The sequence below is a fragment of the Hipposideros armiger genome, unplaced genomic scaffold, assembly GCF_001890085.2.
Source record: "Hipposideros armiger isolate ML-2016 unplaced genomic scaffold, ASM189008v1 scaffold_3, whole genome shotgun sequence".
In the NCBI taxonomy this organism is placed as follows: domain Eukaryota; kingdom Metazoa; phylum Chordata; class Mammalia; order Chiroptera; family Hipposideridae; genus Hipposideros; species Hipposideros armiger.
In genome coordinates, this window is record NW_017731353.1 from 2090005 (window position 1) to 2105678 (window position 15674).

Below are 15674 nucleotides of genomic sequence, written 5' to 3' on the forward strand. Positions count from 1 at the left end.
GAGGGCAGTGTCACTGGCCCTCATATGTGGGATCCGAACCGGGGCCCTCTGGTGTCCCAAGCCAGCTCTTAACCAACGTGCCACTCAGCCGGCCCTGGGGGCCTTCAATTTTTAAGAGTGTAGTGGAGCCCTGAGACCAAAAAGTTAGAGAACCACTGAATTAAGAACACAGGAAGAGAACTCTCTGTATGGTGGATTGATTATGGCTCAGTAAACCGATTGATGGGTTGAACAAAGAGAGCGAAGCCTATGGGGGAGGGGGAGTCACCTAGTCTAATAGGCAGGTGTTGGAAGTCCTTGAAATTACATTAAATTTTCCTTTTTTCCTCCTCCTGTCCCTCTCTCTTCCCCTGCTCCCCCCCTCCCTCCTTCTTTTTTCCCCCCTCCTCCTCCCTTTAGAGATTATGCATGATGTGATAAAGAAGGTCAAGAAGAAGGGGGAGTGGAAGGTAAGTAGAAGAGGACAATTAATGGCTTTCAAGGTGAATTCCTGTGGAGAGCAGAACAGCAGAGGGGAGGGTTGGGGGAAAGGGCCTCTGTTGTGATCAGGGAGTGCAAACAAAGGTAATCTCATCTGCCTCTGGTTTAGAAACCTGGTCAGAAAACTTACCTGAAAGGTCACCTGGTGGGGCATTTTATCAGTGGAACTCTTATTCCTACAAAATCTCACCTGGAACCCATTATACAGCTGAAGAAGGTGGAATCCTCCTTGCTAAAGGAGAGAGAGAGGGCCCCTCTAGACCCCCAGCAGCCGTAAGGCATCTCCACGGAGCCCACGCAAAGGTGGCAAAGGCTCTCGTCTGCTCTGTCCCCATCTGTCTGTTTACATAAGACAAAAGAAGTTACATGTTTATTCATGTAATTTTGAGAGCAATGCTGGATGTTTCATGTATAATGTTCATGAAACAAGTATTTAAGCCAATCAGACTGGTTATGGCCGCGGTTCCTGGAGTGGGTGATGCAGGAGCGGGGAAAAGTGCTGTCGTCCACCAGTGTTCTAAGGGTCACTGGGTTGTCTGGGGCCGGGCGTTCCACTGGCCAGGAGAGCGTGCAGTTTTACCAGAGTTTCCTGTGTGTTCTGGAAGGTTTACTTCAGCCATTCTTGCCCCCAGGTTTTCCTGCAGTCAGGAGCCCACACATTTCCAAGTCCATTGGGCCTGGGACCAGCAGAGTGATTGGTACAGGGGGATTTTGAAGCCTCACCGCTGGCCTTGTGAGATTGTTTTAGCCAGCGCGTCCTCGCCACCAGGGCAGGAGGCTGCCTGGCAGGAAGTCTGTGTGCCCATCTTTGTGGACATGTGAATTTTAAACAAATCTGAGGAAGCTTCCTCATGAAATGAAAACTGATTGGCCCTTGCACTGCAGCCAAATGCTTTCTGGCCCACCTCGTGCCAAGCTTCTGTTACCTCAGTTTGTATCATTAAAGAAGGAGATGAGGACTAGCCTTGTTTTAACTGCCGGCCTCCTCTGTCTTCCTCTGTGGGCTGAATGCAGCTGGGAAAGATTAGCGGAAGAGCTACAGGTGTGAAGCTTTTAGACCAGGCACACTTGTGTTCTTCCGGACTGGCTGCACAAGGGTTTACACCCAGATGATGCACGTGCTGGTGACGGTGCGTCCTGACGGCTTTGCAGCAGAGACCTCACCTTCTAGATCATTAGTGTGGCATGAGTGTCCATCCTCTCTATAGGAAAAAGTTACGCCCTAAGAAAATACTCTCCAACCCGCTTTTCTCTGAGTATGGGTGCTATAGATTATTTTTGTCTTTTATTTCTTTTCTTTTTTTTATGAGTAATTATTTTCTTTATCATGGAAAATTAAAACTTGAAATGTTTTAAGTTTATAAAATTAAGTCAGTGAGAGCAAACTCTTAAGTCCTAGAAGGTTAGGTTTGGGTGTGGGAGATCAGAGCTAGCATGCATTTCAGCAAACTTCTGGCCCATAGGAAATATCGGTAAGTCACTCTTCTGCACTTCTGGGGCTCTTTGAAGTCTGGTGCATTCACTGATGAGAGGGTCAGAGCAGGTGCCGTACAGGCCGTAAGCCTGTGTCTTTGCTTCCAGGTGCTGGTGGTCGATCAGCTAAGCATGCGGATGCTCTCCTCCTGCTGTAAGATGACAGACATCATGACCGAGGGGATAACAAGTGAGCGCACATTCTCTCTGCCCTTGAATGACACTCAGGCCTTCCTTTTGTGCCGGGCTCCCTTCCTCCCTAGTCATTATTATCTCGCTTGACTTTAGATTCTTCCAACAACCTGGGTAGTAAGACCGTAAGTTCCTGAGAGAGACCCAAGATTTCTTGTTCATCACTGAAGCTCTCATCCAGTGCGAGATGCTCATTAAATATCTGTTAGAGAATGCCGAAAGGAAGGTCAAGTCAAGAAAAAAAGGCAGGCCATTCAATAGAAAAAAATGGGTGAAAGACCTAAACAGATACTCAAGAAAGGAAGAAATCCAAATGCCCCATAAATACATGAAAAAAATTGCCCACCCTCATTAGTGATCAGGGAAATGAAGTTAAAACCAGAGTGAGGTATTGCTATACACTCACCAGCCTGGACTATTTTAACCCTGATAATGTCAGTGACAGAGAAGCTGTAGAAAAATGGAAACTCCTGAATGACGGTGTGTCCACTGGTACAGCCACTTAGAGAAACACTTGGCGGTGTCTTGTAGAGCTGAAGGTGTGCGTGTGCTCTGGGCCTGCAAGTCAGTGGTTAGATGTGTGTCCTAGACAACCTCAAGCGTGTGTGCCTGGGATGCACATGCAGGAATGCGCACAGAACATTGTTCATAGTAGCCCCAAAGTCAAAACAACCAAAACATCTGTCAAGAGTAGAATGATAAAATAAATTGTGGCAGCGTCACACAGTGGAATACTATCTAGCAATGAAAATGAATGACCTCTGACTACTGACAATAACATGAACGAATCCAATAAACATATTGGTGAGCAAAAGAAGTGAGATACAAAAAAGTGCTTACAGTATGCTTTAATTTATATAAAGTTCAAGTCCAGGCAGAACTAAGCTCTACTGTTTTGAAGTGCAGGTATAAGTGGTAAAACCTTAAAGAGAAGTGATCATCATTCATGTCAGGATGGTGGTTCTCTTTGGAAGGAAGGAGATTGATGAGGGAGGGTAGGGGGGGTGGGGCGAGGGCACGCACGCAGTGCTGGTGGTGGGCTCTGCTTCCTAAGAGCAGTGCTTATACAGACGTTTGTCTTACAATTATTCGTATGTCTATGTTTTATTCACTCTTTGGCATGTGTTATAATCTCACAATAAATAGGTTTTTTGAAAAAAGTTAAATGACCCACCCAAGATCCCTAGCCAATGTCATACCTGAGACTAGGACCCAGACCTGGCTTCTGTCCCAGAGCTCTTATTCACGATGGTGTGCAGCTCTCGTCTTACTCAGGGGTGCCTTTCAAGAGGGATCACATGTTTTAACCTTTGAAACAGCATTGATTGAAAAGCAGTCTCTTTTGAGGTATTATTTCAAACAAGGAAGTTGACCTTTGGTTTTCCCCTGAGAAAATGTTAGGTGGAACATACCTGTTGTAACACAGTTCCCAATTTTTTCGCCTGGAGACAACTTTATAGGATGTGTGGCTCACAGACTGTGGCTGGTCTTTGTCAAAATTGCTACACCACAGTTCCAGGAGGAAAAGCATGGAGGGTGGAGGTTTGCATTAAGCTAAAGGAATTGAATTTAAAGATTTGCTCTTTATTCAAAGGTTATGTCTTTCCTATTATTTGGTGTTAAAATGTTTTTAAATTGTAAAATTATGGTGATAATATGTTATGGATTTTCTTGTTGATTACATTCTATGTTATATGTAATTATATTGGGTTGTCGGAAAAGTCATGACGTATTTTTTTAATGTTTTTCATTGCAAAAATGCGTCATGACTTTTCCGACAACCCAATATAATTTTGGGGGTGCAGTCACACCTTGGATGTGAGTCCTTCATTTTTAAAAGCACTTTTCCAAATCCAGTTTATCTGTCATTAGAAGCATAGTTCTAAATGGGAGTACATAATTTTTGGTGTGACATTTTGTCATTTAGCAATCCAAGACCAGGCTTGCCCCTGTTTTGAGCTTAGAAAGTTAATTTCCTCGTTGATTTTTTGAAACTTTTTTTCTCTATCAAAGCAAAAAATGCACAAAATTAAGGGGGGAGAATGCCAAATGGAACAAATGAACTTCTGACAAAGAAGCAGCAATGCCCTGCCCTACGCCCTTCTCCCCCGTCTTCCAGGGCCATTACACCAGAAATGGTTACTCTGCTTTTTCTTCTGGTTATAGTTTTGATATTTCTAAATAAATACTTATACTATTATCTCCTGATTCATCAGTGTTAAACGTTATCTGTTGACTTGCGTGGTACATGAGGGTTCAGCTCTCCGCTTCTGCACACAGACTTTCCCCTACCCCAAAGGTGCCTTTTTTAAAATGTCCTTACTTGGCAAAATTTAGAAGTCAGCAACCCTGTGTTGAACCCCAAAACATTTTGGGTGGAAGTATTATTGGCCTATGAAATTCAAAAATCCACAACCATTGCTGAAATAGATGGTTGTAAGATTTGGGTGTTAATTTGGACACTATTTGGGGTGAGAAGTCTTTATAAATGCTAAAGTGGTGCATTTATGTCCCTAGATCACCTGCCTGGGGAGAAGGGCCGCGGGGTGGTGCAGCGTAGGTAACCATCCTAAGTTCTGTCAGGCGACTGGTAAGGTGGTGGCCGCCCCAAAGCTCTTCTTTCCCGGGGAAGTAGCTGACGCAACCATAAAAGATGCAAGAAACCAAAAGCCCCGGGTGTGCTTTAACAAAATGTAATATTTAGTCTTCGACCTATTGAGAGGGACTGTGTTATATAGAAGGTATGTTTGGGATGTCTTCATTTGTAGACATACAGAGGAAAATGATAAAACTATCCAATGGTTGATAAATAAGCCCTACATGGAAATGCTCAAGGAAATGGGTTTGTTTAGGACAGATAAGAAAAACCTGAAGAGGCAAAAGACTGTTCCTGACTGAGTGAGGTCAAGGAATTGAAAAGGGAAATGGGAGGTATTTAGTGTGATGGTTTTGGGTTTTCTAACACCTTCAATGTTGTGGGACAGTGGAATGTGGTCACTCTAAGGAAGGGACAAATGACCTGCCCCCCCGCGCCCCCCATAAATTTGTATCTGCACCAGTCTAAAGGCAGCCTGTACCCATTGCTTCCAGTCTTATGATCGCCAGTTGTGTTTTTCTCATTCACTGTGGGCTGCTGTTTTGTTGTCTAGTTGTGGAAGATATCAACAAATGCAGGGAACCACTGCCCAGCCTGGAGGCTGTGTATCTCATCACTCCATCCGAGAAGGTAAACCCTCCCCGGAGAGCTTTGGCTGAGGCGGAGGCTGCACGTGCTGGCACAGTGTCTGCGTGGCACGGTGTCTGCCGTTTCTAGGCTAAGCACGCATTGACCACACCGCTGTGTTTCAGTCCGCAGTCCACAGACGGGGAGGGAGGGGTGCAGTGAGGAGTGGAGAGGCCATGAGGCTTTCTGGAGTATTAACGCCTCCGCTGTCCAGAAAGCCAGCGCCAGGTCATCCTAGTTTCTCCCTTGCTCTCCCTCTCTCGGAGGAGGTCCGCTGCATCTGGCCAGGGAGCCACCTGCCGAGCTTTGCTGTTTTATGCTTTCAGGTTGATTTCGTCAATTTCCGGTTCGTGTTCAGATATACCTGTCTTATAATTTGGGGGGTTGGTTCAAATCAGCATCCTGACAAATTCCACCTCTAGGTCTCTCAGTCCATATAAGTTCCCTCCAGTTTTCACTCTTTCTTTTCACTTTTAAAAACTGGCTTACATGTGATGCAACGAAATTGCCAGAGCTTCTTCAGGATGCATCTCCTGGAAGGTTTCTGACCAGTTTCCTCTTCTGTGGGCCTCTTCTTAGGAACCCAGCTTATGGTGGCTCCAAGGAACTCACACTGTCATTCTGGAATGAGCTAGGAAGGCTTTTGTTCATGTAAATACTGAAATAATCCTAATTTCAAGTCCTTGGAACTCAGTTATGGCCAAACATGATTTAGAATTATATTCAAAATCCCCCACAACTTTGTGCAAGTGGCTTGAAAGCCCAGTCCAGATATAGGCCCCATTTGCTTCTACAATTGGATTCAGTTCCCGCTTTCCTCTCCCCACAGTCTGTCCGCTCTCTCATCAATGACTTTAAGGACCCACCGACTGCAAAGTACCGGGCTGCACATGTCTTCTTCACCGACTGTAAGTATGGCTGTCCGGTGCTGCCCCACTCTTCCCAGTTAGGTTTCTGTGTGGCAAGGCTGAGCCCAAACCAAGCCAGAGCATCCAGGAAGAAACGCGTTGTTGCCATGTGTGTCCTGATCTTTTATTTCCTTTTCAGAAAAAAAACTGCATAAGAAACAAAAATAAGCACACACAAATACAACCTACTAGGCTGTGCAGTCCTTCCTGATGAAAACTAGCACCTCTTCTTAGGACTAGAGCAGCGGTTCTCAACCTTTCACAGGGGTCGCCTAAGACCATTGGAAAACACATATTTTCGATGGTCTTAGGAACCGAGACACCGCTCCTCTATCCGTCTCCAGGCCCACATGCAGATACGCCCACATATGAGTACCCAGCGACCCCTGTGAAAGGGTCGTTCGACCCCCAAAGGAGTCGCGACCCACAGGTTGAGAAACGCTGGACTAGAGGGTTTCATGCTGAGAAGAATCTCCCAATGCCAGCCTTGGTGTTTCACTGTATAGACTCCCAGATACCATTATAAACTGTAGTGTATTTCCATCGGTTTTTCCACCACAAAGATATTCCAGGAGGTATATCTGAGGCCTTCGTATCAGACAGAACTGCATCATTGTCCTGGAATCCGTTTTGTTATTTTGTGGAGGTTATGTGCGTGGAGCCTGCCTAGTACACAGCATCTTGATCAGTCTGTGTTAACAGCAAAGAGAGATGAGTAGGGCTGGATGGCCAAAGAATGTACAATAATAACAGTTTCCCCAGTGTTCCTCTCTCTAGGAAAAACCCACAAAATTCACCACTGAGAAAAAGGGAAAGGTTCTTGCAAAGAATAATTTTATACTGTTTGAATGTGGGTGACAAAGAGAGCAGGTAGATGGCATTAGTCATAATAAACCGGTAACACATTCCTGGGACCCTGCAGCCGTATGTTTGGCCCAGGAAAGTCAGTAGAAATTATGGTTCCCCACCAACTGGGTCTCCTGAGCAGCGGAGTTCCTTAGAGGGTCCGGGGGAAATGCCTGTATCACATTTCCCAATGATTTGATTTTTCTTTATTTTTCATGCACATGTCAGATGTGAGGTGTTTGTTTATATTATAGACTTTGTCTTTGTCCTTTCTTAACCTCTTACAGTTTTTTTCCTTCCTCTCCTTGATATCAGAAAATGGTTTTTATTAGCTCTTAATAGCTCAGCCTTGATCACCAGGTGTTTCTCTGTTCTACGGCCTTGTAGGTGGGTTTATATTCCTTTTATACCCTAGAGGTACTGGCTGTGTTAGAATGGGGTGAATTTTCTATTTGCCTTTTTAAAATCCTAACAAAGAATCTACCAGACACGTGTGCCTGTTGAAATGAATCCACAAATGGATGGGAAAACCCACTGTCTTTTGTCATTCTTGCAGCTTGTCCAGATGCCCTGTTTAATGAGCTGGTAAAATCTCGAGCAGCCAAAGTCATCAAAACTCTGACGGAAATCAACATTGCATTTCTCCCCTACGAATCCCAGGTGAGGCTGAGTTGGAGGTGCCCGGGAACTCTGCATCCTTATGGAGCTCTGGCAGGTTCTGAGAGGGTGGCGGGGGGTGAAATGCCCCACAGTGGGCGAGACAGTGGGTGAGGGAAGACTTGATGAGTGCGATGTTGTAAGTGGATGCTTATGTCATGGAGAGGCAGTACTCCTTAGGGGTCTGCCCTGGCCCTCATCCTCCTCTCCAGTTATTTCTGATTTGTTTTCAGCCATTGTGCCTTTCTTTGCGTGCATATATCTCTTTGCTCACAGTGTTCACTCTGATTGGCTGACTCCTGAATAACCAAAAGGTAGCCAATCCAGGAGGAGCGTGGAAGGAGAGATGGGAAGGGATCAGACAACACCCATCTGCTGCGAAGGAGACTGTTTTTATGTAGAGATAACCTCAGCCTGTCATGTGCTGAGAGAACAGATGGCAGCCTTCGTCATTAGCCATTAACACTTCACATGCCAAATGCTGTGGCAGCAAACCTCTCCCCTTGGAAAAAAACAGTTGTTAAACCAGTAAAGGTGAAGATTTGTGAGAGTGTACAAAATTCATATCTAAGTATTTTAAGATTTGTTAAAATCTTAAAATCTTCTCCTAACAAAGGAACAAGAGTAACAGAACTTTTATGCATTTTTGTAGAGATAAAAAATGATTGTATCATGCTGGATCTTTATAGATTAGCTTCTAGACACCAAAGAGTGATCTATTTTTAGGTAAGGAAGGATAGAAAAAAATACAGTGTTAACATTTAAAGACAATCTCACTTGGCCTAAAGCCTGCTTCCAGCCTGAGGGCAGGAATTATTTTTTCTCCGTGGGAGCCCAGTCACCACCTGGATTGAACAAAGTCCAACTTTAGCATGTTCAACCATGTTATATTTCATATATTTTTTAAAAGTAATACGTTTTTTTTTAAAAGCCTCAGGTTTTCTAGATGATCAGGGCAGTTTACATAAATGAGATTCTGAGAGAATACTGGTAGCTGGTAGGCTAGGTAGTTTACGAGGAAATTTTAAACTTCAGAACTCTCCAAAGAAAAAGAAAAGAAAACCACTTAGAACATATTCTTGAGGGTAGGAAATTATTAAATCAAAAAGCTCCATTATTTGCCCACAGCCACAGCTCAATGTCTAGCTCCTCCCTTATTTATTTATGCTGGTAATGGCCCCTGAGGTCTGACGCTAATCTGCTCTTCTGCTTACCCCCTGGCCTCCTCATTGTTCATCACGCCCTCGGCAGGCGCCTGCCCTCGGCAGGGCCCTGGCACTAGCCATTCCCTCCATGTGGAAGTCCCCCTGCTGGTGAGAGGCAGTCCTTGCTCAAACAGTCAAAGGTCACCTTCTCAGGAGGCCTTGTCCTCCCCAGCCGGCCCTCCCTCCTGGGTATTCTTTCCCTGCTTCATTATTTTCTCAGACACTTACCAGTTTCTCACATACCATCAAATTTACTTTTCATCATGTTTATTATTTGTCTGCCTTCCTTTCACACACTCCTGGAGGATGGTCATGTTTTGGTCACTCATAGTTCCCAGGTGTGTAGCACAGTACCTGGCACAGCAGACGCCCAGCGCATTTGTAGAGTAAACGTGTTCTGTAGACTCACTTCCAGGGCTGGGGAAAATTCTAACAGTTCACCATTCCCGGATGCAAACACTGTATGTATTTTCTCCCTCTTCCTCAGGTGTATTCCCTGGACTCTGCTGACTCTTTCCAAAGCTTCTACAGTCCCCACAAGGCTCAGATGAAGAATCCTATACTGGAGCGCCTGGCAGAGCAGATCGCAACTCTGTGTGCCACCCTGAAAGAGTACCCAGCCGTGCGGTACCGGGGGTAAGACAGCGCCCAGCCCCCGCGTGAGGAGCTATCCCCCACACTTGGTCTGGCCTTAAAATCCTCTGACAGTTTTCTCAAGAGGGTCAAGATTTGAGCATCACATTTATAATTACTCTTCCAATGGTTTTGTTATTTTCTATATTTTACTGTGAAATATAATGATACAGAAAAGAGCATGAAATAGTTATATTCAGTTATTGAATAACTAAAATGTGAACACCTATCTAACTGCAACCCAGGTTTCCTATAGTTTCTTAAATCTCTTTCTAACCTTTAAAAAGGCATCTTCTTTATAGAAGATGTTTCAGAGTAAGAGAAAACACAAAGAGAATAATTCTGTAAAGGACACGTTCTTCAGATCTTATAGTCACTCACTTATCACTTACCTGCTGTGTGCTAAGTGCTGGGGAGACCACCTGAGGACACTGCCCCTGCCCTTAGAAGGCCCTGACTGGGAAGGCAGGTAAGATACCAGCATGTGTGTGCATAAGCTGTGCACACCTATGGCGAGGCCCTGCGAGACGAGCGCCTTAGGACAAACGAGCCGAGGGCTGAGCAGCCGGAGTAGGGAGAGGGCCCTTTAAGCGAGAGGCTCAAGAATGGCTTCAGACCGGAGGTGACCTGTGAACTAGGTTTTGACGGACAGGTTTGGATTTCAGTAGCCTGATGAGGAGCAGAGGGCGTTTTGTGTGGGCAGTTGGCTCTTGCCGTTGGTATGAGCAGAAGTGTGGAGTTGGGAGGGCGAAGGGCAAGCCTGCGGAGGACTGGCAGCCTAGCGCAGCTATGTGCAGAACAGTGGAGCGAGATGAGGCCATTTCTGGGGGCCTCGGATGCCGGCTGTAGGCTCATGTCCTTCAGTGGCTGTCACTGGGAAACTTCTGGAGGGTTGACGAGGGAGTGAACATAGTGCTGTGGGAGCGTGAAGATGGAGCGTGAGCAGGAGTCAGGCGAGGAGAAACCAGAAGGAGGAGGCCACTCAAGAGGAACCGCGGGCCTGAACTTGGAGGGCCGTGGATCAGTGCTCCACCCATCCTCATTGCCGCATTGTCTGCTGGACCTGTAGCCATAGAAACACGCCTCCCTCCATCAGCCCCAGAACCTGGCTTTCCTCCGTTATTGGCGTTCACTGACAAAAAGCCTGGAGGACATTAAGAAGTGGGGCCTAGGCCCTACCTCTCACAGAGTAGTGGGAGACTGGAGTTCATTTGTGGGAGTCATGGGGCTGGGAACACAGCTGCTTTAGTGCTGACAGCAGGTGGCAGGCAGCAGCCACACCCTAGGTACAGTTGGGCGGGGCCCCAGGAAATACTGTCCGGCTTACCCAAGGGGAAGGGTTTAGACTAAGGTTCTCACTTTTATCTGCTCTGCCTGCAGAAATGTTACTTGCCATGAAAACAAAACAAGACCCAAGGGAATTAGAATTGAGGGAAGTGAGAAGCAGGTGGGTCAGGCTCAGACAGCTTGGTTGTGGGAAAAGGAAGGATGATCAGGACCCTCTGCCGATGTGCGGTTGTTTATCTGAAACTGCTTAGAGAGACTACCTCTTCCTGTTTAGATAGTTAAAAAACAAACAAGGAACTAGAAAATCACTTATGTTCCAGGCACTGAGCTAGGCATTTTTTTTAAATTATGCATGTAATATATGAATATATTCTTATGGTAAAAGGACATTGTGCAGAAGCTCACAGCGTCCTTGACCCTCCCTGCACTGGCCTGCCTTCCTCCCCGAGGGCAGTCAGCGCCATCGTTTGGGTGCAGGGGCCAGTCACCTGTGTCACTCCTCCTTTGTCAGGGAATACAAGGACAATGCTTTGCTGGCTCAGCTAATCCAGGACAAGCTCGACGCCTACAAAGCTGATGACCCAACCATGGGGGAGGTAGGTCTGGATGGGGACCACGTGATTCTCTTGCCAAGTGACCACTGTCCTGGGGACAGCTCAGCTGCTCACAGAGCGTCCATGAGTGCTGCTGTTCCTGCACTTCGGCCTCCAGGGACATGCTCAGGCATTTGGGCAGGCTGGTTCACATTCTGTTCAGTGGAGCTGGGATGACCAACTTGTTTCCGTCCGCCAGGACGTTCCCAGTTTGGGCCCTGAAGACCCTCCTTCCGGGGAACCCCCTCAGTAGTACAGTACCAACCCAGAAAATTGATATTGGTACAATCTCTAGACCTTGTTCAGATTTCAGGTAGTGTGTACATGTACGTATTTGTGTGCGTGTTCTATTTAATTTTACCTGTGTGTAGATTCACGTAACCCCCACTGCAGTTAAGACACAGAGTTCTTCATTATCTTGGTTTTAAAACCAAAAGTCCTAGGCAGACAGGATGGTGAGTCACCCTGTTTGTAGCAGAGCCCAGGTGCTGCTGTCCTTCACGAGCTCACTTTGGACCCCGCCGCAGTTTTGGATCTGCTTCAAAGGACCCTCACTCATTATCAGATAGACACATTGCATTCTCACATGGTGCTTACTTGGGTTCTTGTAGAGCAGTAAATGAACTATAGTCAGTGCTATTTCAGTAGGTTTACCCCCTGAGTTTGCTTCCTGCCATCCCCTTTTACAGGAGGGACTACGCTAGTTGGAGAAGCTGAAATGTGGGGCGGGGGTGGCTTGTGAAAGTTCCCTGTGTCCTTCCTTCCAGGGCCCAGACAAGGCGCGCTCCCAGCTCCTGATCCTGGACCGCGGATTCGACCCCTGCTCCCCCGTGCTACATGAACTCACTTTTCAGGCCATGAGTTACGATCTGCTGCCTATTGAGAATGATGTATACAAGTAAGTGCACACACCCCGGAGGAACTGCAGCTTTGCAAACGAACCTGAAACACCTCTAACTTTAGACAGAGGATGTCATTAATCCTAGGAAAAGCGGGCGCATTGATACCTGCAGTCTTTTCTGTGAGGTCCCAGAATCCAATGGCATTTCTAGCCAGAACCTTGGGCCTCTTTTGGGGAAGAACAAGAACTTTGAATCTTCGGTTCACAGCTCACACCACCTCAGTTCATAGCCTGCTTGGATGTGTTAATATGTCAATTTGGGTGTGTGTGCGTATTCTTATTCAGAGTTGAACCTTCTTAATTATTGATCATGAAATATGACAAAAGAGATCAACAGGAGTTTCTTACTAAACTTTATTTTCAGAGAAGCTCTTTTCTTCATTATAAACAACATTTTTCTTGGTAGTAATCATTAGAAACTAGTTTCTAAAAACCAATTTTTCTTTTTATGGAAACACTACATTGTTCTCATGTCATTAATTTTACAACATTGATCATGAATGAAAGTAGTGGTTTCAAAATGAAGGTTCTGAAAATATGAGTGAAAAATCTCTGCCCTTCTCCCTTTTGGTCCCCATAATTCTTGCCTTCCTGTAGATGGCCGTGATTTCATATGCTGAGGGCCTGTTGCTGGTAGTTGCTAAAAGCTACTAAGTCACCTAACGTTTGAGGATGGTACCCAGGCCTTTCTCAGAGAGTGGCAAACATGATCTTTGTCCCTTATAAGTAACTCTGAACCCACCTATATCCTGACTTCATGCCCTGAACCAGGTGTCTAAGGTGGTGCTTCTATCAGCTCACTCTGAGGATTTTACTACAGAACTTTAAGCCAGTTGAACTTTATTAGAGCTTTGGGTCTCTTCCTGCCCAAGGAATTAGCGGTGTTAGTGCTCATACATGACCTGATACAGACAGTGACACATCGGGTGGTCCTGGGGCTTGTGAAGTCATTCATGTGGATATCTGTCAGCTGAGGACTGTGAGCTCTTGTCTGTTATAAACGAGAAGGAACTGGATGAATTTTGTGGGGATGTCCCCTCTCTAGGTACGAAACAAGTGGCATCGGGGAGGCACGGGTGAAGGAAGTGCTTCTGGACGAGGACGACGACCTCTGGATAACCCTGCGTCACAAGCACATCGCAGAGGTGTCCCAGTAAGAGCCCCTTTCCCCGCCCTCCTCCAAGGCAAAATGACTCTCCCTATCTGTGGTCTCGGAGGCACATACTCTGGGCAGCTTGGCTGGAGCTCTTCAGTGGGTGAATTCCCTGCCTCGGCAAAGGCACCAACATGCTAACCTATGGGGACAGATCCCTTCTGATCTCTGCGCTCCAGCTCCACCAACTTCAGGAAGTTAGAAAATCCATGTTAGGGGGGCTTTGCGAGTTTTTGGAAAGCATTTGTAGTGCTCTCAGCAAAATGCTTTATAAACACTAAACATGTAAAGGTGGTTCCTTCCACTGAAAGATCCAGATTCCACGCAACCCTCTTATATGACTGGTGTGTATCTTCCTCCCTTGTTGTCATACCTAAAATTTCTGAGCAAGAACTGATGTCTGTATACACTGAACCTACCTGAAAATGGTCCAAAATGTTTCTAACACCTAAACATTGTTACAAGACCTTTAAACAGCTCTGTTTTTGCAGAAAGACACATTCTGCTACATTGAGTTGATCTTATCCTTAGGAAATTCACAAGGAAGAGAGAAAAATAATAGTCTTGGTTAGCTCGGTTATTTTAGAAGTGGTCTCCAAACTTTTTGGATCACTCAAATTTAGAAAAATGTTGATGAACACTCCCAGTATTTAAATTTATCTATGAATTAAATATATGCTTTATTGTACTAATGTATATATTTTGCAGAATATACAAAAACGTAGATTTGAAAAGGATGAAGTAAAATAAACATAAATAGATGTCCTAATATTTTCTTCTCTCTTTTCAAGTCTGGAGGCCCTGGTTTAGAATATGAGTTAGAAAAACAATATATCGCTTTCCTCTCTCCTCTTAGAAATCACTTTTAATGCATACCTTACTGGCAGGAAAAGTCTCTACATTTTCCTAAAGGAAGACTGTTGCATTGCTCCTGTAGCATCCTTTAGAGGCGCTTGGTGTTGCTTTGAAACTTAGCTGCCTCCTTCTGTCTTCCAGGGAAGTCACCCGTTCTCTGAAAGATTTTTCTTCCAGCAAGAGAATGAACACTGGAGAGAAGGTAAACCCACACTAACCTGCAGTGAGTGCCCTTTAAGCTGATCGCTGCTTTCTCTCTAGGGGCAGCGAGGACATCTCTGCATAAGACCAGAGCGTTGCAGGGGGTCGTAGTCCTTCATCTGTGATCATTTTGTCTTATTTTGCGTTCAAGATTGAGTTCGGGAACCCCGTCTTTTGAGATTTATAGAGTATCTTTTTGTTACGCTGAAGATTAGTATTTACTATTTTAGATCACGATTCATTTTAAACCGGAAGAACTGGGAAATCTTTTTAGCTTATGGTGGAATTAGCATTCATGTGCTAACCTACCTGGGCCTCTCCTTATCCTGACAGTTTATCAGAGGTGGCTTACCCATCTTAGTCAAGGAAAGTGCAGCTCTGATTGTATCACTCCTTGCTTAAAACCACTTAGTGGGGGCCGACTGAGTGGCTCAGTTGGTTAAGAGCTTGCTCAAGAGTTTGAGCTCTGAGCAACAGCGGTTCAATGCCCGGCCCGAGCTGAACTGCCACTGCGCTGCCAACAGGTGGCAGGATGGCTCAGCTAAAAAAATTTTTTTAATAAAAAAAAAAAAAAACCACTTAGTGACTTCCCATCCCCTGTACAGTCAAGCCCCACCCGTGGACGTGTCTTACAGCACCTGGGTCATCAGGCTCCAGGGACTCTCTCTGGTTTCATCTCTGTCTGTACCTTCTTGTCCCCACCACCTTTCTCCAGCTACACCTGAGTTTCTTGCCTGGACCTAGCCTTGTAAAGTCCTGGTCCTTTGGCTCAGGCATCGTCTTGGAGGGAAACCTTCCCTACTCCTCCCTAGACTAGTGAGGTGCCTCTGCTCTGTGCACCCACACTCTGATGCCCTGGAAGAGTGTTAATCCACTTAGTTGGATGGCTGCTCTCCTACGTGTGAGTTCCATGAAAGCAGAAGTTTTTTTTGGTCCTGTATCTTTAGCAGTTAAAGGTGTCTGGCATGTAGCAGTAATTCAATAGATTTTTGTCAGATAAATGAGTGGGATCAGGTGGGTCACACAGTTAGAAAGTCAACAAACCTGTTTCATCCATCAGGACGCAC

General features: G+C 45.6%; 1 protein-coding gene across 2 annotated transcripts in view; it reads left to right on the top strand.

The window, feature by feature from the left end:
• Positions 1-15674, top strand: part of STXBP1 (syntaxin binding protein 1) — a 64274-nt gene that overhangs the window by 30332 nt on the left and 18268 nt on the right. For both annotated transcript variants that reach the window (XM_019636644.1, XM_019636654.1), the window contains exons 2-11: positions 400-449; positions 2062-2143; positions 5295-5371; positions 6198-6276; positions 7679-7782; positions 9472-9620; positions 11416-11500; positions 12265-12395; positions 13444-13551; positions 14548-14608. In XM_019636644.1, the coding sequence (XP_019492189.1) occupies positions 400-449; positions 2062-2143; positions 5295-5371; positions 6198-6276; positions 7679-7782; positions 9472-9620; positions 11416-11500; positions 12265-12395; positions 13444-13551; positions 14548-14608 (926 nt within the window). The remainder of the gene's footprint in view (positions 1-399; positions 450-2061; positions 2144-5294; positions 5372-6197; positions 6277-7678; positions 7783-9471; positions 9621-11415; positions 11501-12264; positions 12396-13443; positions 13552-14547; positions 14609-15674) is intronic.